A 24,430-nucleotide genomic window follows, 5' to 3' on the forward strand; every position below is an offset into this window, starting at 1 on the left:
AGCTCCATGACCATAAATTAAAATTGCTTAGAATATTGTCAAGTATACTATCATTTTCTCGTATACAATTATATTTGACTAATTTTTATTTTATTCCGCATCAACTTTATTTCATTTGATGCTTTCATTCATAAACAAAGAAGCTTTCCTTAGCTGTTGTCTATTTCCATATTTAAATTGCTATCGTCACTGAAAACTGTGCTGAATCAGTTGGAGTCTCTTAATTTGTTTTATAAGTTTGACAGTCAGGATGTAGTTAATATGTTCCATAGTCTTGTCTACTTTCATAAGTTTGTTTGCCTTTTTATTACCGAGTTTAATGTGAAATCTCTTACAGCAGGTATTCAGTTTAGTTAAAGAATCCATGGAGTTTTTAATGGATTGCTTTAGGGCTCCACTTTAGCAAGAAGTTTAGGAAATCCTGATATAGGATAAAGTGTGTTTCAAAGAAATTCTGGTTATCACTCAGTTATCAAAAGATAATCCAGTGATTCCAATGAGAATAATCCCTATAACTGGAAACTCCTCATCAGCGGCCTGGACCCTGTCAGCCATAACGTGTGGTTAGCCGAAACAGGTCGGGTGGTTATAATGGCTAATGATTAGAAAACTGTTCACCTGCGCTCTAGAGAATTTCGAACAAGGCGATGAGAGTCTTTTTACCACGATGTGAAGTTCATGACAACTCGAAGGCTTCACAAAACCCTCACTAGAGTCGATTCGAACAAACAATATTTATTGAATCGGACTGTATTTATTGATCATACAAACATCACAAAGACTTTCTTTATATTTGTTTTATTCGTAATTAGAATATTTTTATCTAATTGTATTAAGGTTTGATAATACTTCCATCGTATAGTTGAAAGATGATAAATGAGTTGTAGAGATACGTTCAAGATGGATACGATCCGTATCTTCCAGACCTTTTAAGTAGAAGCTGATTGAGTTATATTAGACTGATATTGAGTGATGTCAGTTGCGTTGTAGAAAGAAAATGTTCTTTCTCGACTGAAAGGAAATCCTTGTACCTTACATGCATGATCAGCGTTTTGATTCTAAGCTAAAATATATTTTGTTACAACGAGGGTGGAAACCAGATCCAAATAAAATGCATGAACAGTTCTGACTATGTCACAAAGTTGGCATAGACGTTTTAGGGTAAAACTAAATGGAAATGTTTAACGCTTTCAAACTTTTTACCTTGATAATGTGCTTCAAGGATGAAATCAGAATGTCATTTACATTTTTTATTTCACGTTAATTAATATTTAATGATAGATCAGAATTTTATTGCAGTACTTCCCTAATTACTTCAATCGAAATAGTTCTGAAATCAGACTGTCTTTATTTAATTCCAGTCGTGATGTTGAAGGTTAACTATGCAGGGTCCTGTATACGCGATCGTGTGTTGTCGTTCTGTGAAAACACCAACCACATTGTGTCTGGACATTTCTATGATGTGTCTGTCATGTTTCCTAAAATATTAGTGAAAGAATATGTCAGTGTTGAAAGGCCTTCTGAACTTTTGCTCCTTTATTTAGAGACAAAAAGAGTAATTCTTTGTATTTAAAGAAGCCAAAAGCAATTTATTTTCAGAGCGAATTCTTTGATAGAGTAGTTCATATTTACTTCATATTTACAGCAATCGGTTTGACGCAACACGAAATATCTTTATTCATGGAAACGTGCTCTATCCATAAGAAGTTGTTGCAAACGTTGATTATCTTGTCGATAGAACATAAAAATAAGTGATGTTTTTCACTTTTTCCTCCTGTAATAGCTGGTGATGTGTTGCTCATTCTCTTGTTCGTTTTAGTAATTTCCTCTTGGATTGTTTATTGGTGGTGGTAGAGGAATTTCGATAACGAGCTACTGTCGAAAAATTGGGAAAATATTCTGGAAGCTAAATCCTACAACATTTGTATGAATCCATTTATCTCACACTGGCAGGCAGGGCCTCAGAGAGGAGGGGGGGGGTGACATCTGAGACTTTGTAGGGGACCCGGCATCGAAAAGGGCCCGACCGTCGGCCCCCGACGTGTCACATAATTGTGTTTATAATGCATGGTTTTAATTCTCGTAATAATACAACAATGATAAAGGATAATGGCATATCGAGAATGATACTGTGTTTTGTTTTAGACAGACGGTTACGCTCTTTAGCTCACTGTGAGCGTCCGGAAGACTGATTCTCTCGGCGCGGATCGCTGTAGTTATAACGGGTGATGACGTCACCCGCTATAACTACAAGGTTGTTGCAGTCTGCTGCGCTAGCGGCAACTAGTAATTGCATTCACAGTAATGTTTCCTGGCAGAACACTTCGTTCTTGTTAGTATTTTGATAGACGAAGGTTTTGTGATTGTTTGTAAAGTGCGCAACTGTATGGTGCAGGCCGTGCGCTAAAAAATAAAACTAAGTATTCTTATTAATTTGATTTTTTAATTATTAAAATTACATTTTTAATAATAAAAATTTGACCACAGAAATGTATAATCGTAAATCTGGAAATCAAAAACTAAAGGAGAAAAGGGATCGTGAAAAGGCAAAAGAAGATTTAAAAAACAAGTATTTACTACTGAAATATTTGAAGATGAAAGAACACGAAGATATTGAAATTTCCAGCAAACAATGTGCTAAGAGTTTGACTGCTGACGAAAGTAATAAAGAATCTTCTTCATCTGGACCTGCAGCAGCTAACTCTGAAGCGAACACTGAAATAGACGCTAGGGAAAATTTAAACCTTGAACATAAAGAATAATTTAAATAATAAAAATTTAATAATAAACAATAAAAATTTAAACATTTTCATTTTATTTAATCTTTGTATTTTGTATGTTATGTAAAGTATCAAATTTTGAATTTATTGTACACTTTTTTAAAATAAATGTTTAATGTTTTATTTGACTTTTTTTTTATTAAACAAAAGTGATGCACTTTTTTAAGTAGAGCCCGGACCACAGACTTGTCACGGGCCCGAAAATTTCTCTCGGCGGCGCTGCTGACAAGATTATTCTATTGGTTTCAATGATTTCAACCTAGACATAATACAAACCTTGGCATTTTTTTCAAGAGAATTATCTTTCTTTCAACTGAACTGATGAGGCGCGTAAGCATAAATCGTTTCTATGAACTTCGAAGTCGGAATGCATATTGGTGATCATTAGTCAGTGTACTCTTTTCCCTTTTTTCGCGGACACCTAATCATCCTATGGTAGTGCCCAACCGCATTCCTTATGCTGGTTATTTCTCAAGAACAAACAAAGTTCAAGTGATTTAGTTATTATTATAAAACTCTTCAGTATTATTAGGTAAAATGCTTATGAAAAAAGACAAAATTATCATACAGTCTTGAGATTAACTGCGAGGAAAGCCAAATTATTTTGCAATTTGATTATAAAGATTGTAACACCTGAGTGAACCCAGGCTATACTTTAAAATGTGTGCCTAATGTTCATTAGGAGTCCTAAAGCGCAGCATGTTGATGCCATAATCAGATGATATGTTTACGGTTAATTTTCTTTTCATGACAAAAATTCTGATTCTTGGAAAGATATTTACTTCGGACCATAAGGTATGTCCTTCGTATTCAAAATTAAGTGGATATTGAATACCACATTATTTCTTAGCCGAATAAGAAACTCAAAGATAGGAAATCTAATCTAAGAGTTTCATGCCGAATATAGAAAACTATAAAAAGTTCAGCGAGACCAAGCATAAGCCAATACCTGGTAGTACAATGAAGGGCAACTAGTAGTAAAGTTGTACTTTAGTATTTATTATTGTATTATTGTTCTACATTATGAGAGAAGGTCACTACCCAGACCGGTTTCGACCTTTTTAGAGGTCTTGTCAGTGAGTAGGTAGAGCTAGATGTAATACTGAAATGTAGATCATGAGAACGAAAATAGGAAACCAAGACAACAAGAACGATAGTCACCGATAAAACGGCTGTGGGTGCTGCAAAAGAAGATCCGAGAAGATTCAAGTACTGAAAACCATTATTCCAATCAACACATACACTCAATTAATTGTCCTTACTCAGAAGGCCTTGAAACAACTTATATAGAGATCTATAAAACGACCTCTATTGACATATATATGCAACGTTTTTTAGAAATGTAATAATGTAGAACAATAATACATCTCCTAGGAGCTGTGTTTTACATTATGGGTGAATAGTAAAGACAGGGAGTGGAGCTTACTCCACCTTTACTACGAGTTTCCCTGCATTGCACTACCTGGTGTTGGCTTACGCTTGGTCTCCCCGAACTTTGTATAGTTTTCTATATTCGGCATGAAACTCTTAGATTAGATTTCCTATCTTTGAGTTTCTTATTCGGCTAAGAAATAATGTGGTATTCAATATCCACTTAATTTTGAATATTTTACTTAGCCGAAGTGAAGCCTGTTGGCTTTTATTTCATTAAATGTCCTTCGTTTTGTTGGGAATGTTATGAGAAAAGTTTTCTTCTTAATGAAATATTAAAATAATTATGCTCTTATATAGGCAAGTCTGCATAATGAATGATAAAGTGTTAAAAATATTATTAATGATGTAGAAGTATGAAATTCTTGCGTGTGCCATGGATTAACTCCTGCTTCCTAGGTGGGAATAAACTCTAAGACTCATTAGGAATGAAGCCAACAGGTTGTACATATATGCCAATAGAGGTCGTTTTGTAGATCTCTATATAAGTTGTTTCAAGGTCTTCTGAGTGAGGAAAATTAACTGAGTCTATGTGTGGATGGGAATAATGGCATTTCAGTACTTTAATCTTCTTGGCTCTTCTATTGCAGCACCCACAGCCGTTTTATCGGCGATTATCGTTCTTGTTGTCTTGGTTTCCTATTTTCGTTCTCATAAGCGAAGACTTCCTCCTGGTCCAGTTGGAATGCCTGTTTTTGGATACTGGCCATTTCTTAAAAAGAACGATCATTTTCAACTTATTGATATTGCTAAGAAATATGGCAATGTGTTCAGGTAAGTTTTTCGAAGCTGAGGTAAATTTAAGCATTTTCTACAGCAGACTTAGTCGTGCTTTTTTTACTAATGATCTCATTCTTTTCTTGGATATTTGCTCTTTGTTGTCTGCAGCACACCGAAACTCTTTATATTTAATTAATGTAATTAATTAAGGTGCTGTATTGTTTCACTTAATGTATTTTGCCTTGTATTTTAACTCAACGTATCGTTTACTCAATGTTTAACGCGAGGAGATTTTTGCAATGTTAATCAGCATTTCTTTATAAAGCAACCTATGGAACGAATTGCAACATCTGGTTATCTTGGCTGCTAAGACGGTGAAAGTATGGTAAGTTTATGCTAAGGAAATATAAATCTTTAAACTAATCGCAAATGGTAATCGATTTGTTGTAACATATTCAAGAAAAGATACCACTTCCTAATCTGCACTGTATCAGAAGAAATTTAGTCATTTCTAAGGAGTATAATTCATCGAGCAGTTTCTGGACTTTGTAGAAATTATTTTTTTTACAAATGGTTATAATGAGTAAAATAATAATGATTTAGTAATTTATTTATTTATTTTCGTTATTTTCACTTTATTATTATTTTTCCTTTTTTTTTTTTTTTTGGAATATTAGCCAATTCTGAAATGTGAAGTGCCGATAGCTTTGACTGTGACCTTGTGTGAAATATTTCCATCAGCTGCATTTGCTGTTTGACATTTTAATCATTAATTAGTTCCTTTGTACACTCTTTGTAGTAATTGTACTTTGCACGAGTAAACAGTTGAATTCTTCTATTTTCTTTATTTATTTGTTTGCTTTAGGTTACTTTAAAATTCGCCGATGAATCCTACGTTGTTTGTAATAGAGAGTCGGTATTATATACTTTCAAAAAAATCACAAGTTACTTTTGGTCGAATCATTTATATGAGAAAAGATTAGAAGTTAAATCCCACAGAATAAACAATTGAAACACCTACATGATCCCTGGCGAAACGGGCAATTATTGTATGTCAATCTCCATAACGCAATTTTTTGATATTGTCTGTCTATCATAAAAGTAAGTGTTATAGTTGTATTCGTGGCATCATCCATTTCATCATAGTTTGCAAGATATGTTAATATCCACTTATGCATAAACAAATGTAAAGATGTATGAGCCATACACTTCAGTTGTTGAACCATTAGTTTCCTAGATTTATAGAGATAGATAGGCTGTAGATAAATTAAAAAAATATATTAAAAAAGGACTACGATTGGTAAGTACCACTAAGCAGGAAGTATGTCAACTGATTACGGAATTTAATTGTGTCATATTTCTTATATTTAAATAACAATTATTGATATTATCAGCACCTTGATGATAATTAGGTAGACTTTAGTTACATTAGGTTAGCACTGTTTTTCGAACATTACAATTCTGTTTCCTGATTCTTTCAGTTTATACGTTGGAAGTCGTCTTGTTGTGATCTTAGGAGACTTTCAGAGCGTAAAAGAAGCTTTTAGAAATTCATCAATATTGAACAGACCAGAACCATTTCAGCTTCATCCATTGCCAGAAAAGGAAAGTAAGTTCCATTAAATGCTTATATTAATTTAAATCTATAACATCAGTATTACATCTTTTAACAGTATTAATTATTCTGGAATGACTTCTAATGGGACTATATTGATCAAACGTACATATAATAAACAACTATGTTATACCAACTAGTTTCACCAACTAAGGTTGTTGGCATATTCAGGGTACATAAATGATGTAAGGCACTAAAAAGTAAAAAAACTGTTACAAACTATAACGTTCTATATTTGGCATTGCGATTCAGTTCTAGTGAGTTAAGAGATCTTATAAGGGTCTTACAGATCACGGGCAAGATTAGTCCTTTGTTCCTGTTAAGGATTTGTGTAGAGCGGGCAACTGCTGTGGCTTCTTTAAAAATTCGGGAGCCGAAGTCTTTCTCTATGTAAGGTATTGTGTTTCTATCCCATTCTATAATATAGTTCGTTCTTGAGAAATGAAAAGCTAACCCCGATTTTTCTTCTCTGTTATTATTGACGTCACCAATGTGTCCTTTTTGCCTACTTTAAAGGCTCCTTGAAGTCTGGCCGATTCAATCCGCACGAGCAGGGTATGTTGTAAACTCCAGCATATTTGAAGAAAGGATGGCTAACTTTTGGAGATCTTAAGAATTGCCTAATCGTTTCTGTAGGTTTAAAGGCCACTCTTATTTTATGTGGTCTAAGGAGTCTTACAATCTTATTCTAAACTGTCCCTAAGTATGGATGGACGATGGTAGAAATATAACGTATATCATCTCGTTGTTTTTGTGGGGGGTTAGAGAAAAGTTATCTTGTGGACGAGTCTTCAAGGAAATACATTCATGGAAGGGTTGTTAGATATCAGGGATAGTTCTTCCTGGAGGTCTTGGTGATCTGTTGTAAGGAGAGAGGTACGGTTCTTCAGCATGTGTACAATGCTAAGCTTCCGAGAAATGTGGTGGGAGGAAGTGAAGTGTAAATAACGTCATGTATTCGTAGGTTTGCGGTAAACTGAGAGGTTGATGCCACCATTCATTAGCTTCTTAATTAAAGTGTCCAGAAATGGTAATTGGTTATCTTTTTTAATAAGTTTTATTATAAGTTTTTTTTAATAAGTTTTAGAGTGACTTTGTTTGTGTGATGTAAAGCGTTGATCTTGTTTAGAAAGTCTAACAGATCCTTTTTTGTGTGGTACCAAACAATAAAGATATCTCCACCATACTGTGGGTTTAGGGTCTACTAGATATAAGATTTTACTTTCACTCCATAAAGAGATCAGCACAAGATGGAGAGAGGGGGCTACACCCATTGCAAGTCCAGTGATTTGCTGATATATATGGTTTTATTTCACATGAAAATGTTTCATGTTAAACTTTACACCACACAATCAAATTCACTCTAGAACTTGAAAAAGATAACCAATTATCATTTATGGACACTTTAAATAAGAAGTTAAGTAATAGTGGTATCAACCTCTCAGTTTACTACAAACCTACCAATACAGGACGTTATTTACATTTCACTTCCTCCCACCACATTTCTCAGAAGCTTAGCATTGTACACATGCTGAAGAACTGTGCCTCTCTCTTTACAACAGATCAACAAGACTTCCAGGAAGAACTGTCCCTGATATCTAACAACCTTATCATGAATGGATTTCCTCGAAGACTCGTCCACAAGATACTTTTCTCTGCCCCTCCCCGCCCACAAAGACAACGAGATGACATACGTTATATTTCTTCCATCGTCATTCCATACTTAGGGACAGTTTAGAATAAGATTGTAAGACTCCTTAGACCACATAAAATAAGAGTGGCCTTTAAACCTACAGAAACGATTAGGCAATTCTTAAGATCTCCAAAAGTTAGCCATCCTTTCTTCAAATATGCTGGAGTTTACAACATACCCTGCTCGTGCGGCTTGAATCGGCCAGACTTCAAGGAGCCTTTAAAGTAGGCAAAAAGGACACATTGGTGACGTCAATAATAACAGAGAAGAAAAATCGGGGTTAGCTTTTCATTTCTCAAGAACGAACTATATTATAGAGTGGGATAGAAACACAATTCCTTACATAGAGAAAGACTTCCGCTCCCGAATTTTTAAAGAAGCCACAGCAGTTGCCCGCTCTTCACAAATCCTTAACAGGAACCAAGACTAATCTTGCCTGTGATCTGGAAGACCCTTATTAGATCTCGTAACTCACTAGAACTGAATTGCAGTGCCAAATATAGAACGTTGCTAAATAACAAGTGAGATCATGCACGCTCTATGCATGTATTTTACGCGCTGTGTGCTTTGTCTAATATAATTGGAATCCGTTGATTATAGTTTGTAACAGTTTGTTACTTTTTAGTGCCTTACATCAGTTATGTACCCTGAAGATGACAACAGTTTTAGTTGGTGAAACTAGTTGGTATAACATAGTTGTTTATTATATGTACTGTTGATCAATATAGTCCCATTAGAAGTCATTCCAGAGCTTTTATGGTCAAGAAAATAAACGTTTTTTTTAATATTAATTATTATTACGTTACGTTATATAACCGTGTATACTGTGTTTCATCTATTTTGGTCTTTTGTCATGTATATTATATTAATACTTTTTGTAAAAAAAAAGGTTCCTCTACTAGATTAATATTTTTTGACGGGATAACCGGATCATTACGCGAAGGAAATAATAATTATTCTATTAAGATATTGTCTGCATTCCAGCCAACCCAACTATCGCAACAAGAGGAGCTCGAGATTGCTATCAAATATTTATGACTTACGCTGAAAATGAAAAAGTTTATATCAACATTTTAATCTCCTTTGTTAACAGGAAAAAGTAGTTGATAGTCCACAAGAAAAGTTACATATTCCACTTCTGCATTTTGTTTGAAACTGTTTTGTTGTGATCTCAGAAGTGAGGTATAGAGAGAGTTTGGATAAAACAAGCTTTTCTGATTCTTGTTTGACTGCAGATGCCCCAGTTCTGTCGGAAATAATGGAAGTGATCAGCTGGTGTCTCTCATTACCATCTGGAAGTTTACCATTTAAATCAATTCCCATCGTTATGGATTCTACCACTATCGATCCACAGGAAATATTAATCCACAGAGTCGAGATGTTGGTGAGATGGAAAGTTCTGGTGAAAGGTTGTAACACTGTTATTATTTTAATCCCACAAACCCGATAGAGGAGCATGCACAATTTACAGGCATCATGTATTGGCTTCATAGCCTTAGGTGCTTAAGATGTCTCTTATTGGACGACTTAGATCTTTATCCTCTCTTGGAATAAGCACATCATTCTTATGATTCCAATAAACATGCATCCTAATTGAGCGGAAGATGGTAAATCCCGTTTTATTTTATAGCCGGGTACGAAACTCGGGTCGAAATCTATTTCCACCCGAGTTTCGTACCCGGCTATAAAATAAAACGGGATTTACCATCTCCCGCTCAATTAACAAATTCGCCGGTAAAATAGCCTTTTGGCTTATTATCTCTGAAACATGCATCCTTTTTCTTGAAGGGTACTATTTCTCATCTGTAATAATTGTACGCTGCATAAGTCCCAAATCACGATGTTCTAAACGTGTTCCCATGTCTGCTTTTTTCTTTAAACTTTTAAACCTTCACCTTTATAAATCTAGCGTCGCTGCGATTAATTGACAGGCCTGCTCTAACAGTTTCCAAAATGTCCGTCCAAATTTAAAAACTTAATTATGTCACATTCACTTCACCGACATTCATGGTATACACACCAATCTAAATGACATGGTATACACACCAATCTAATCTGTTTTGAGAGAACTCGAAATCTCTGTCTCGACAACCATCGCCATCTGAACTTGAAATTACACCTTGCATGGTTCATTTCTCTAAAAGGCGGCATTTGTGCTTTTGTATGATGGCTATGTTCCTCGTTTATCAAACTCATCCGCATCTTCATAATTGCCATACAGTTCGAATTCTCTATCATGGAGACGTCATCTTCCTTGGCGACTTTAATGTCGACCTTTCTAACAGTTCACTGCATTACTTTTCTTTAGTATAGGTATAAATATTAAGGTGTCATAACATCTTTTGGTAATAATTCTCCTTTGTTATAAATTAAATTTATTATTTTGGTTATTTCTTCAGTTTCTTTCTTCTGAAGTTGTTTCAGGAATTCTGCAGGTATTTCATCTATTCCTTCTGTCTTTCCACATTTTAGTTCTTTAATGGCCATTCCTACTTCTACCGAAAGAATTTATGACCGTCTGTCTATCTTCAAACTCTTCGGGCCTAGATCATCTTCATTTACCTTCTTTATATCTTCTAATGGCAACTCATTTGGTCTTTTTCCTTGGCATATAGATCTTCAATGTATTCCTTCCATCTGATTAGAATTTTATCTTCTTCAGTTATGATTTCTCCATTCTTATTTTCTATGCCTCTAGCTCGAATTCCATTTCTCTCGTGATTCAGGTTTTTTGCTTTTTTATATAAAAGATCATACCTTCCCACTCTCTCATAATTTTCCATTTCTTCACATTGTTTTTTAAGCCAATCTTCTCTACTTCTTCTGCTTCCCTTCTCAATCTGTCATTCAGGGTTCTATATTGTATTTTCCCTTCTGGAATGTCTTTATTTTTCCATTTTCTTCTTTCTTACATTACAGAAATCATATCATTAGTTATCCAAGGTTTTCGTTTTTATTCTTTTAGCTCTTACATATCCAATTTTGTCTTCTGCAATCTTCCTTATTTTCTCTTTAACTTATTCCCATTTCTTTTTTGGATCTTAAATTTTGACAAAACTTGTTTCCTCTAATTCTTTCTCCAATCTATTTTCAAATTCCTCGTATTTTTTAAATTCTCTAAGTTCCATTTTTTCCTTTACATAGTTTCTTTTATTCTCTTTAGTTTCACATTTATTTCTATGAATAGTATTGTGGTCAGAGTAAATATCAGCTCCAGGATATGTGCATGCATTTTTTACACAATCCGTGTATCTTTGCTTTGCTATAATGTAATCAATTTGATACATTTCCATATCTCCTAGTTTTTTCCATGTGTATAATCTTCCCTTATATTTTTTAAACCAAGTATTCGTAATTATTAGCTTATTTTCTTTAAAGAATTGCACCGATCTTTCCCCTCTCTCGTTTCTATTACGTAGTCCGTATCTTCCTACTACACTCCCATCCTCTTCTTCTCCTACAACTACATTCCGTTCTCCCATTATAATCATATACTCTTTTCTTTTTTCTTCCTTAATTAGGTTTTGTAATTGTTCGTACATTTCCTCTTTCCTCATCTGAATGGTCACTTGTTGGCATATATATACCTACATTATTGTTATCTCTACCGTTTTAGCTTTCAAGTTTATCACCATAATCCTGTCATTCAGACAGTTTATGCTGATGATGTTCTTTGATGTTCTTTTATTAAAAACAAGTGCAACTCCTTTTTATCTCCACCCTAGTAAATTACTCTTACTTCGTCACTATAAAAATCACCTATTCCTTACGATTTGACTTCACAGAGCCCTATGATATCAATTGTTACTTTGTCCATTTCTTGTTTGAGATTTTCTAATTTTCCACATCTGTTCACTGTTCTCATATTCTTCTCACTGTTCATTGTTCTCCATGTTGCAATTTTGACTCTCTCACGATCTTTCATTTTCAGTTTGTTTATAGCTTGTTTTAAGTCACTTTTAGAGGTCTGATCGGGAGGAACATCAGCTCTTGAAGCGTCCTCATTTCCCGATATTATATCCATTTCAATGTGCACCTTCTTTTCCTCTCTGTGCCAAGAGATACCACCTTGGTTAGCCGGACTGGTAGCTGCCCCCTTATAAGTTCTATTCATTGCTACTAAAATTTTCTAGGGATATTAGTGGAGTGGTCTCCCGTTGCCTTCTCCACCGCAGTGCTCCAGCAAGTACTAGTAGAACTGCTGCCCTCTACCAGCTAGAGTAGAAGTTGGGAAAAGGAGAAACACCCTCCTGCCCCGAGTACTCTAATATACCCTCGGGTCGAAGTGAGCAAGAGCCAGACAAGTGAGGCCGTATAGGAAAGAATATAGAAGGAACTTGACACAAGTAAGTGGAAGCAATGTCAAGCTCAGCTCGGGACCTCGAGGCCGCTAAACCACGTACTCCCAATACGGGAGCCCTCCCCCGGGAAAGATCACGTTAAGTTAATCTAAAGTTGTATAGTGAAGATTGTTTGACAAAACAGAACATGTTTTTATACATACCATTCATAAATTCATTGAGTGTTCGTTTTTGTGTTTTTAGGCTAATAAATGTTTCAATATTGCCATTATATATAAAATTATTATATAATTTATTTTGTTATACGAAATAGGTTTATTTTCGAGACAATTAGATACAACAAAATAGAGAAGCTCATCAAATTTCATTTAAAATTATTAATGTGTGATCTATCGATTACATAATCAGTCTTCAAATATCAACACTAGTAATCGAGTTTTTCTTGATGTACGTTGCAACTATGACATGAACAATACCAACTGTAAACGAAATTACTTCATCGAAAGGGAACATATTTGATTTCTCAGATATCCATAAAACTACAATAAAGTTCAAGAAAGTGAGATTGGAAAATCAATCTGTCCAAGAATGGTTAAGGCTCATTCTAAACAATCTCATAGAAGATCTGCGTCTATCAGTGATTTCATTACCAAATAGAAATGAGGAGTAAGAATCAAGCCCAAATGAAGTTCTCCTGGAAACTCGTCCATTAAATGGCGCCATGACCATTGTTTCTGTAAGTTCATGCGGACTCCAAAAAAAGATCGTATGATATCGTTTCTGATAAGAAAAATAAAACAAAGAAAACGAACAAACAAACAAAAAAATCTCCAAATTTAGGAAGATTCATGTTCAACTTCGACTTTAACATGTGACAGGTGAGTTCCCAGATGTCAACATGAAGCTTGTTTCTTTTCGTTTCCCGTCGAATTATCACGCTTGCATAATGAAGTTTCATTTCGCAATTAGAAATTGTATGGGATAAAGTTCAACCACTTTCTCAACAATTTTTATCACTGTAAGTAACTGATACCAAGTTTCCCTCCGATCTCTGTCAGTGGACTTGAGTCGAACAAAATGTTCATGAATGAGATCAACATTTACGTTGGGAATAGTCGGCCGGATACGTAGCAAAACGGATGAAACCTTGGTTCAAAAAACATACGCCAATTTCTAATTTTCGACTTTATATGTCTCGAAATAGCCTAATTTCTTATGACCAAAAAATCATTTCCAATAATAATCTAATTAAAAAACTCTTCTTAATCGAAGATTGTCTGTTATTTAGGTGTTGGTTCTGCAAACGGTTGCCAATGGAGAGAACAGCGGAAATTTATTTCGCTTCATGTTCTAAAACTTTCAGCAATTGGTAGACGTGGTGTGGAAGAAAACATACAGGTATTGTTCTCTAAATTAATAGATATTGATAAATGTAATTTCATATTAGCAATATGTCGCGAATTCAGTGAAACCTATATAGTCGACCAATGCTGCCATGGGTTGGCAGCATGGAAGTAATGCTATCAGAAATCCCAAGAGACATTTATTGTTGGTTTCTAATTTAGAAAATTTAGCTATACAGCATACTGTACAATACCACCAATCGTGGTTTACATCAGATTTTACTGATTTGACATCGCTTTCGTATTTCGATGGTTACTGTGCAACTGAACTATCATCTCACGGCTTTCCGGGAACATCAACATTTGTAAAGCAATAGGAGAAAATAAACATCCCTGTATATGCTGTACAAAAATGAACCTAACGAATCAGTTTTTTTAAATCCTTTATCTGGTGTGCTCTCTGCAATATGCTGACCTAGAATGGATATTTAATACAGCAGAATTACAAGGGATAAATGAATTAGGAAAAATCTAATTGGTTAGCTTTATGTTTGAACCTGTATACAGGGATATCTATTTTTTTATCCTATTGGTTTTACGTTTTGAGGCTCCTAGAAGGATCATGGATGAAAGTAAAGTTGGATAATATCCATCGAAAGAACACAACATTATAAAATCAGTAAAGATTAATATAAACAACGAGTATTTGCATTGTATGTAATACGTTGAAAAGTAGTTGGGATACTTGTATTTTGATTTCGTAGTATATACCAATGACAAACACAAAAGATATAAAGTGAAATAAATGCACTCTAAGTGACTGCAATACAATACAGACATTGAACACGAGGGGTGATTTACACTATATGCATCAATGTTAAAATCAGTTCCAACATTGTATCATAGTCTGATACATTAGACATCATCAAAATGCACACCTGCAGAACAATTGGAATTCCACCTTAACTGTAGCTGAAATTATTAACGGATGAAAAAACGATGGCTAAACTCATGAAACAGTCCAATGAAATACACAGTAAACGTATAAACCGTCAGCAGACAAAAAATTAACCTAATGGAAAAAGGGATTGGAAGTGCTGAGAATGTAATTTATCAGGGTATGTTATTCTACATTTAATTGTCGTAGCGGTAGTGCTAAGGTGTGTAGATACTTTTTGAAGAAAGATTTTATATGTTGTCATTGATCAATCGTAACGATCATAAAGGGATAAAATCATGTAACGGAACACTAACTATTGAATTCAGTAAATTTATATATAAAGTCATCTATTTGTGCTATTTATCCTTATTTACAAGATTGAATAAATTATCATTGCTCCTAATAATTTATTTGAATTAAGAATACGGACAATAAAATGCATATAGAAACTTTCACGATGAAATTAGAAAAGTTAACTGTATCATTTTAAATTACAGGAAGAATTACAGAATTTCATCAAAGAACTTGAGGAATACAAAGGACAGCCGTGCCACTTAAACGAGCGAGTTCTTACCACTATAGGAAATTCTTTAGGTCGGATAATAGTTGGACCAGTATTTGATCAGTTTCGTGATAGAACGGATTTTCTTATCAATTTAATGCTCACAGGACAAAAATATTTCAGCCATTTTGATGTGATTACCTATTTTCCCTTAGTCAAGTCGCTACTATATTTTTTGGTGTACTGGTTTCCTTGTATTAATCTGTATGATAAAGGAGAGAAAGTTATCAGGTAAGATCATTTAGATTATTGCGTATAATGCAATATACATTAATCTGCTAAATACATATACTTCATAGGAGTACAATATAATAATATTGATATTTTTCATTATAATATGAAATAACTTAGTTTTTGATAAATGTAGGAAACATTACGATTTTTTCATTCCGTTTACCTATCAGGAAGCAATAAAATATTTTCAGCTCATGATAATCAATTTAAGATGTTTCCAGTCAATTTGTTCATCTTGAACAAAAACATCTAAACAAAAGTATAGCATTACTTTTATTTTCGATTTTATTTTTCAAAACTTACCATTCTTGCTTATTATTTCCCAAATGGAGTTCAACGAATTGAGAGAACGAGAGAGAGAGAGAGAGAGAGAGAAAATCGGCAACTCAAAATTATTTAGGAGTGCTGGAATGCATTGCATGAGGAAAGAAAATAAGTGAATAGAATGGAAAAAACTGAAAGAGACATTCATCCAGCAGCGGATTGATTTAGGATGAAAGATAAAATGACAAATAGAGGATCAAACTTCTACAAGGGTGATTTGAAAAGGTCTTAGATGACAACACTGTCGGCACGATTTTTTTTTTCTACGTTGGTACATCTGTCGTAAGCATGTGAAATTCAAGTCATTCTATCAAGTAGTTTGTTTTATACAGCTCTCTGAAGCAAAAATGTTGTCTGTAACCCATGAAATGGATAAAATTGAGTATCGTGCGGTTATAAAATTCTTTGTAAAAGAAGATTTAATGCCAAAAGAAATTCATTCGAAGTTCATAAAAGTTTATGGGCATTCTTCTACTTCGATTTCGACAATTAAGAAATGGGCTGCCGAGTTTAAACTTGGTCGTTACAAGCCTTGATGATGATACACGTGAAGAACGTCCAAAATATGTAACAATACCAGAAATCATTGATCAAGTGCACGATATGATAAATGATGACCGGCGAGTAAAAGCGCTTGAAATTGCTGAGAGCATAGGCATTTCAAAAGAACGTGTAGGATATATTTTGCATGAAGAACTGCAAATGAAAAAACTTTGCGCAAGATGGGTACTTCGCTTGTTCACAGCAGATCAAAAACACACTGGCATGAAAATCTCTGAACAGTATTTGGAGCGATTTACAAGAATAAAACGATTTTGTGCGTCGAGTTATTACTATGGATGAGACTTGGATTCACCATTAGACACCAGAATCCAAAACGCAGTCAAAACAGTTGACGGAAGCCGGTTTTTCAGCTCCAAAGAAGACAAAGTCGGTTCCATCAGCAGGACATGGAATCGGTGTTTTGGGATGCTAAAGGCATTTTGTTTACTAATTAATTTGAAAAGGGTAAACCAATATCCGGAGAATATTATTCCGGTGTTTTAACCGACTAGAGGAAAAAAATACGCGAGAAAAGATCTGTTTTCTAGAAGAAAAAATCATCTTTCATCAGGAAAATGCACCTGCCCACAAAGATGTTTTGGCAATGGGAAAATTAAGGGATCTACGCTATGAACGTTTGCAACATCCACCCTATTCTCCAGATTTGACTCCCTCTGACTTCTCTTCCCAAAACTAAAACTCTTCCTCGTTGGTCAGCGTTTTTCTTCGAATCAAGAGGTGATTGCAGTTGTAGAGAGGTATTTTGCAAATCTTACTGAGAATCACTACAGGGACGGGATAATGGCGCTGGAGCATCGCTGGAATAAATGTATTAGTCTTGAGGTCGATTAGTTTGAAAAATAAAAATAACTGTGAAATTATAAATCCGTTTTTTCATTGTTAGGCCGAGAAATTCCCAGACCACCCTCGTAATATTGCAGTTTTCAGATGAAGTTTCTTGGAAGACGAATAAAAAAGTATACGTATTTCATAAAATTCCACTATTAACACGGGTACATCAACTCTGTTAGTGAGCAGATGCACAAAATGTATATAGATGCCGTACAACATATCGTTATGGAATAAAGATATGTTGTACGGCATCTATATACATGGAAAGTCACATATCTTTATTCCATAAAGATATGTGTCTTTCTCCTCTTTGTTCAAAATAATATTTTGAACAAAGAGGAGATTCCAATTGGGAATGTGTAGAGATAGAGTAGATCAGCTGTTTGTAGAAAGTTGCATGATTTGCATAATTCAGTGACCGTTAAGAAGTCCCACAATACTCGGAAAGTATCATACATAATGTGTCTGAATTACTGTTCACTGTTTTGGAACTCCCAAATAAAAAAACATATTTCCTGGAAGTTGTACAAAATACTTAAGCTTGCAGCCAAGATTTAGCTCATGTAGTCTACAAACAACTGAACTGGTCAAGGTATCCTAAAATTATGATCTGAATCGTTTTGGTAATGATTAACGACGATAATACGTAAGCCAAAACATTATTTAAATTTAGAAATAAGACGGAACATTTACCATGTTTTTGTAGAAAAAAAATCTGTACCGGGAAAGTTGTGCTCTTTTAGTATCACGCACCAGTTGACTATGTCAAGTCGATAGTCTATCTCTGACCAGGTTCTCTGAAGCATGTCAGAGGTAATGGAGGACACAGCAGCAGACATGCGATGTTTCAGGTTCTCTAGGCTGTCTGGCTGTCTACTTTAGTTGTGTAGACTGTGTCCATCACATTTCCCACAAGATAAAATCAAGTGGGTTAAGATCCGGCTATAGTGGTGGCTAGGGAATCAGTCCCCCACGTCCGATCCAACGCTGAGGGAAGATCCTGTCAAGAGTTGCATTGCCCTTCAAATGCTATTGTGTCGGGGCACTATCCTGTTGAAAGAGGATGTGCGGTTGCAAGTCGTCGATTTTTTTCGGACTTTGCGCAAATGTCTCGCGAATCTCCTCTACCTTCTCTTCCGATATTGGCTGCTTCTCTCCTTCGCGTTGGTTAGAAACGCTTCCTGTTGTTAGGAAATTTTCTTTTAACGAATATTCTTGGGATCGGGCGATGCCTTTTTTGTACGCCTAACTAAACTGCTTTGATTAATTTCAGCTCAGCTTATCACTACATCACTTGCGATTTCTCCGAAAGTGACGCCATGTTTATAATTACGACAGCCCTGTCCAGCAACGCCATCGCATCGCGACGCAAGAAAAAATTCTTGGTGAATCTTGTAGAGTCTCTGGAACGTTTGAACAACTCAAACCTTTCATAATTCCGTCGATGTTCTATTGTTCATTGAAACTAGAGAGAGGTCCAATGTGGACACCGTGTACTTTGGGTTATAGGAATGTGAACATAAACCTTACTATTTTCCTTATTAAAATATATCCTCCTGTCTTTACTGATGTTTGATATTTGTACAGCGCTATGACTACTAACTGGTATTGTATTCATAGCAATGAAAATAAAGTGGTAATAAACTCTCTCACACAGACGACATTCACTTGCTCTAGGCCTTGTGGCATCTCATTAGTATGAGTGATATATCAAAATAATAAATTGGCTGGAGATTTATGTATAAAATCTTAAAAAATTAAAATTGAAATGGTTTCCATTTGGAGGGGGGATAGCATATACAACAAAATAGTAATAATTATTGAAAATAAATTGAAAATAATAATTATTGAAAATGAATTAATAAGATAGCAGAAATATATTTTCTTTATATATTTATAAGTCTTCACCAAATTTCAATCCCACAAGTTGTATTTTTAAATGCACTTTAAATTCCTCTATTGGTTTCAAAAAATATCGCTTTAATTTACAGAGAGGTCGTTAATCAATTTAGAAATAATGAAATGAGTATTCCGGCATATGAGGATTATCAGAAAGAAATGGATAAAAGGAAAGCAGCTCCCGACAATTCCTTTACTGGTACGTATCTTCACGTCTGTTCAAGATTCTGAACGAGGATTGGTTCAAGATCCTCGTTCAGCGCCTAGTCGAATATCGATATTTTTGATAGATAATCGTACCCACAATGTATAAACTTCCTCTAAATGGGAATAGGTTGAGAGTAATTTTCACTTCAAAAATATATAAATAATTTTACATTTTTCACTTTGTCACACACGTTATTTAGTAAATAAAGATTTCTTAATTTGCGTGATTAAACTACTGATTTCAAGTTTCTGGCGACAGGCAGGAAGAGAGCAGCTAGCTAATTATAAGTTAATGGCACCAATGCAGGACAAAGTTACTCAATAAAGCTGATGACATTAATCTAAGTTAAAATGAATTAGGCTTAGGAAAAAGTTAAAGTCTCAGAATATTAAAAAGCCTAAAGAACAAAAATGAGCAAGTAGGATATACCGATATTATTTTACGTATGATTCGGAAACATGATAGAAATTATAAGCTTTAAAAGGCGGTGAATTAGCATTCAGAATCTTTGGAAAAAGTCTGTTCCTTTTGAGGATTTATTTTAATTGCTTTTAAGAGACCTTCTTGTGAAATGGATTGAATGATTTGCTCAGCCCTATTGTCTATGTAATTTTTAAAACTAATTTCTATTTCTTCAACAGTCTGTCTCGCTGTCTCACTTATAGCTGAATCGCCCCCTCCCACCTATATTTCTTGGTTGGTACAGCCAGTCTGCATCACTTCCTGGATGTAATGCTTGATGTGTGGTCATTAATTTTCTAGTTTAGCGTCCAGTCTTTCCAGGTTTTCTTTTGTCCAGTATATTATGCCAGCTGTGTATCGGATCACTTGCATATCCCAAGAATGCATTGCTGGAATCGTGTTCAATCCATTAAATTTCTTTCTCAGTATCTTCATAACTATTTTCCTGAAACAAACAGCTTGTTGTTTAACTTTTGAGTGGAGAATATCACTGGATTCTAATATTCCTGAGTACGTAGAGTGTTAGTTAAATGAAATTGCTTTTATAAATTTCTCCAGAGTCTCTTTAATTGTTCCTCGTTTAATAGATAAAATTACACATTTATCCAAACCAACTTCCATTTTGACGTCCTTACTTAAAATACGAACCGTGTTCAGAAATTTCAGAAATGAGTCTATTTGCTGTGCAGGTGTTCCGTTTTAAAATTTAATATTTAAGTGATATATTTAGAAATTTCATATCCGAGTTTTGTTTTCTTCATAATCGTAGACAAAGGTATCAAAGAAGTGTTGAAGAGTAATGCTGACAAAGAATCACCTTGGAGAATTTCCAGTTTAATGTTAATATCTCCTAAATTGTTTTCCATAATTTCATAGCAGCAGCTAGAAACGAACATGCGTTTTTGTTAATTCCAATATTTATTTAAGATCCAGGAATATGGGAGGGAATGATAGGCTTTCTTGAAATCTATCTATGCGATGTGTAATTTCGTTTTTCGTTGAATTTCTAGAGAATGAAGGACTGCTTAATAAATGCAGTGGTGCAGTTATTAAAGAATTCTCAAACATGAATAAAGTGCAAGTTTGTTCACGTTTGAGAATTTACAACTGAAGTCAGTAGGTCTTTGCTTTGAATCCAACTGTGATTTTTTGTGAAAGTTTTACGAGGTGGAAGCTATTGTCTTGCATGTTCTCTGGATATATATATATATGACATTAAAAAAAATCCGACAGACATTTTTCAAGGAGGAACCGAAAACTGCAGATATCCATAAATTTTGCTTGTCGTCTCGATTTACTTTTAAAATGATAAACCAAGAAACTAGTGTGAAATGATTTTTGATTTTAATTTTTTAAATGATTTCTGACCATAACTTTGAAATGATTTTATTTGCAGAGAAAGAAATCACTATTTTATGAAAATCTTCAAATGACGAAATCATAACATTGAAGTTATTGAAATCGTAACATTGATGCTATATTTTTACATTTTTAAATATATTCGGTTACTCCAAGTTGCGCCATCTATATTTACAAATTCCAGAATTTTAAGAAATATTGACTAAATGGTCTATTTAATAAACATTGACGAACGTTAACGTAGAAATTATAAAAGCGTAACGCAATTCAATTTTTGATTCATGCTTGAAATATAATTTTTCAATCATTGAAAAACACATTGCTTATGATAATTCTATTCCAGAAGGCAGGTTGCATTAGAGAGGATTTTCTGATTATATATTTCAGAAACGATGATGCTGGGGAATATTATGGTATTATTTATGGCAGGAAGCGAAACTGTTGCTTCAACTCTTTTATGGGCTATTTTCACAATGGCCGCCTATCCCGAAGTTCAGCGCCGTGTTCAGGAAGAAATCGATTCTGCAATAAAGAAGGAAAAGATGCCTTGTTGGAACGATCGCTCGAAACTTCCCTATACTTTCTCAACATTACTGGAGGTGTCAAGATGGAGAACAGTTGCTTCGTTGCCTTTGAGAAGGTGGTAAGTTATTTGTTGCGTTAAGTGCATAATTACAAAAAATACGGAAGTATAATGTTTAAGAGAAATTACACATGGGTATAATTCGTTGTTTTCAATTTACGTTAAATAAAGTTCCGATAAATACTGACTTTTTTTAATTAATCTTTGTTATGCTAATATTTCTACTAATACTGCGAATTATATCGACCACTACTTTCGGCGTCAGCCCAATCCGAAGAATTATGACACTCAACAGAAGGACTTTGATCTTGAGCAGGTTGCACTCTTATGGAGACAGCAAGTGTTCCCTGCTAGACATCTGAGATAAAATCGATAAACCAGCTACGGAACAGCCGATGAACCGATGTACCATATTTTCATTTCAGAGACTATTCTGATTCGAAGATCAGGCAGTAACAGAATACCTTGTAGTAAGTTACGTCACAAAGTTGTGTGAAATAGTCAATAAAGAGCAGAAAAAAGCCGATGGCTCCTATTCAGCACTGAGAATTAAATTAAAATATACAATGATTTATGTGTGTTGAATATCAAGTAGTCTAAAATTCCATTTTCGGGTTTCCATTGTTTTGATAAAAATACTATTCCTACAAAAGACAAACATTTTCGGCTCTACATTCACGACTCAATACCTATCCGGTCTGTTTTAACTGCCAAAATCACTAATTTCATTCATTATTCTATAAATGTGTTATTTTTTGATTCTACTCTGTTTAGTCGTTTTACATTCCAGTGTGATTACATAATTTCTAGACTGTCCGTCAGATCGCACTGCAGTTATTAAAAAGTTCTTTCATTAGATAGGAGTGGAATTTGAGGGCTCATTTCTCATTTTGTTTTTCAAAATCATTACTGCATTTTGAAAATGCTGTCCGACATTGATGCAAAACAGGTCGAACTGTGTGCACTTCTTTAATAAATGTATGGGGATTGTCCAGAATATTTATTTCTGCAACACCAGACCTTGCATATTAATTATATATGCTGGACATATTTTCCTTTTCATCTGCTAAGAAAATAGATTCTGTTTCTCCAGTGTTCTGTACGTAAAATCATTCTTGAACTGTATAAAGTTAAGAATATTTTCTTATGTCTAGGAATGATATCATAACTAGAAAATATTAATATATTCAGTCTGGAGAGCGCTAGTAGAGGAATTTCTTACTAGGTACGAAATTCCCTACTAGCATTTAAGGAATAAAAAAGCAGATATTTTTAAAAATGTTATCAAGTAAAAGTAAATAACTAAGGATACCTTCAACTGAGGATGTAACTTATGGACACTCAATAGCGCTTCTTACCTCTTCTGAAATGCAACAAACTATTGTGTATCAATATTCGAAAACTTAGTCGTCACAGATTTACTTCTGATAATTTAATTGGCAGAGGTAACTTATGAGGAAAAGCATAATTATCACAAAATCATGAATTTAACCTGTTGTAAGTTTTTTTTTTTCAATATTTAGTGCTGCTGAAGATACCACCTTAGCAGGTTATGAGATTCCAAAAGATACAATCATAATCGCTAACTTGTGGGCAGTTCATCACGATCCAAATTACTGGGAAAATCCAGATGAATTTATTCCAGACAGATTCCTGTCATCAGATGGAAAGTCAGTGGAAAAACCAGAATATTTAATTCCATTTTCCATGGGTAAGTAAAACTTCGACGTAAATACTTCTTTGTAGTGAATAGTACACCGAGCCACATTCCTTTGCACGGCTGCCCAAATCTAGACTGGACTGCCGTGCTTAGGGATCTATGATATAATCTACATATGATAATACTTTACTTTCTTTCATGGATCAGGGAGTTATATATCTTGTAGCGCATACGAACATGCAGAACCACCTGAAAAAATGCATTGAACCTTTTTATGCATTTTGGCTAAGATCACAAAATTGATTAACTAATCGAATGCACTTCTATTGGTATAGGCTTCTCTGATGATGGACTGTAGCTGTTTGTGTACACTAATCTGTCTATGAATAGAAAACAGGAAGGTTTACCGGATATTTTCTAATGCAAATGCGTGAGTGAGATTTAGTGAGCGTATTATCACTGGATGCGTTTTAGCGATACCCAAGTTAGAAGATCATATGCAAAGCATAGAATAAATACTAATGAATGTGCTGAAAATGACTATACTTCCGAACATTTAATTATGTATTTCAATCATATTTAGAATTCGCATTGATTATGTGAAAGTGACCATGATTTTAAAATTAGATAAAGAAATACGTTACAAATTATTGGTATGATATTTATTGCGTTTTGGAACGAAAACAGTGTGGCTGGCTTAAACATTTAGTCATCTCATCTAAGTATTTCCTTGTCTTGAATTCTTTACAAAAAATATTAACTTCAGTTGCTGAAGTTAATATCCCCCCCCCTGCACCCATTTAAAACAAGAGCTGCAGAAATGTTCTAAGAGTCATACTTTTCAACAGTGCCATTCTTTTCACACAGGTGTTGACATTCTTTCTGCAATGAATCAAGGATAGTACAATATTGCTGTTGAAT

The 24,430-nt window shown here is 34.4% G+C and overlaps 1 protein-coding gene across 1 annotated transcript in view; it reads left to right on the plus strand.

Annotated features, from left to right (window-relative positions):
* Positions 1 to 4,758: 4,758 nt before the first annotated feature.
* Positions 4,759 to 24,430, plus strand: part of LOC150101489 (vitamin D 25-hydroxylase-like) — a 29,215-nt gene continuing 9,543 nt past the window's right edge. The window contains exons 1-4 of the mRNA XM_090400809.1: positions 4,759 to 4,985; positions 6,413 to 6,540; positions 21,654 to 21,909; positions 23,373 to 23,560. Coding sequence (XP_090256935.1) covers positions 4,759 to 4,985; positions 6,413 to 6,540; positions 21,654 to 21,909; positions 23,373 to 23,560 — 799 coding nt within the window. The remainder of the gene's footprint in view (positions 4,986 to 6,412; positions 6,541 to 21,653; positions 21,910 to 23,372; positions 23,561 to 24,430) is intronic.

This window comes from Typopeltis vanoorti, chromosome 11, assembly GCF_054136105.1.
Source record: "Typopeltis vanoorti isolate ZY-2024b chromosome 11, IOZ_Tvanoo_1.0, whole genome shotgun sequence".
Classification (NCBI taxonomy): domain Eukaryota; kingdom Metazoa; phylum Arthropoda; class Arachnida; order Uropygi; family Thelyphonidae; genus Typopeltis; species Typopeltis vanoorti.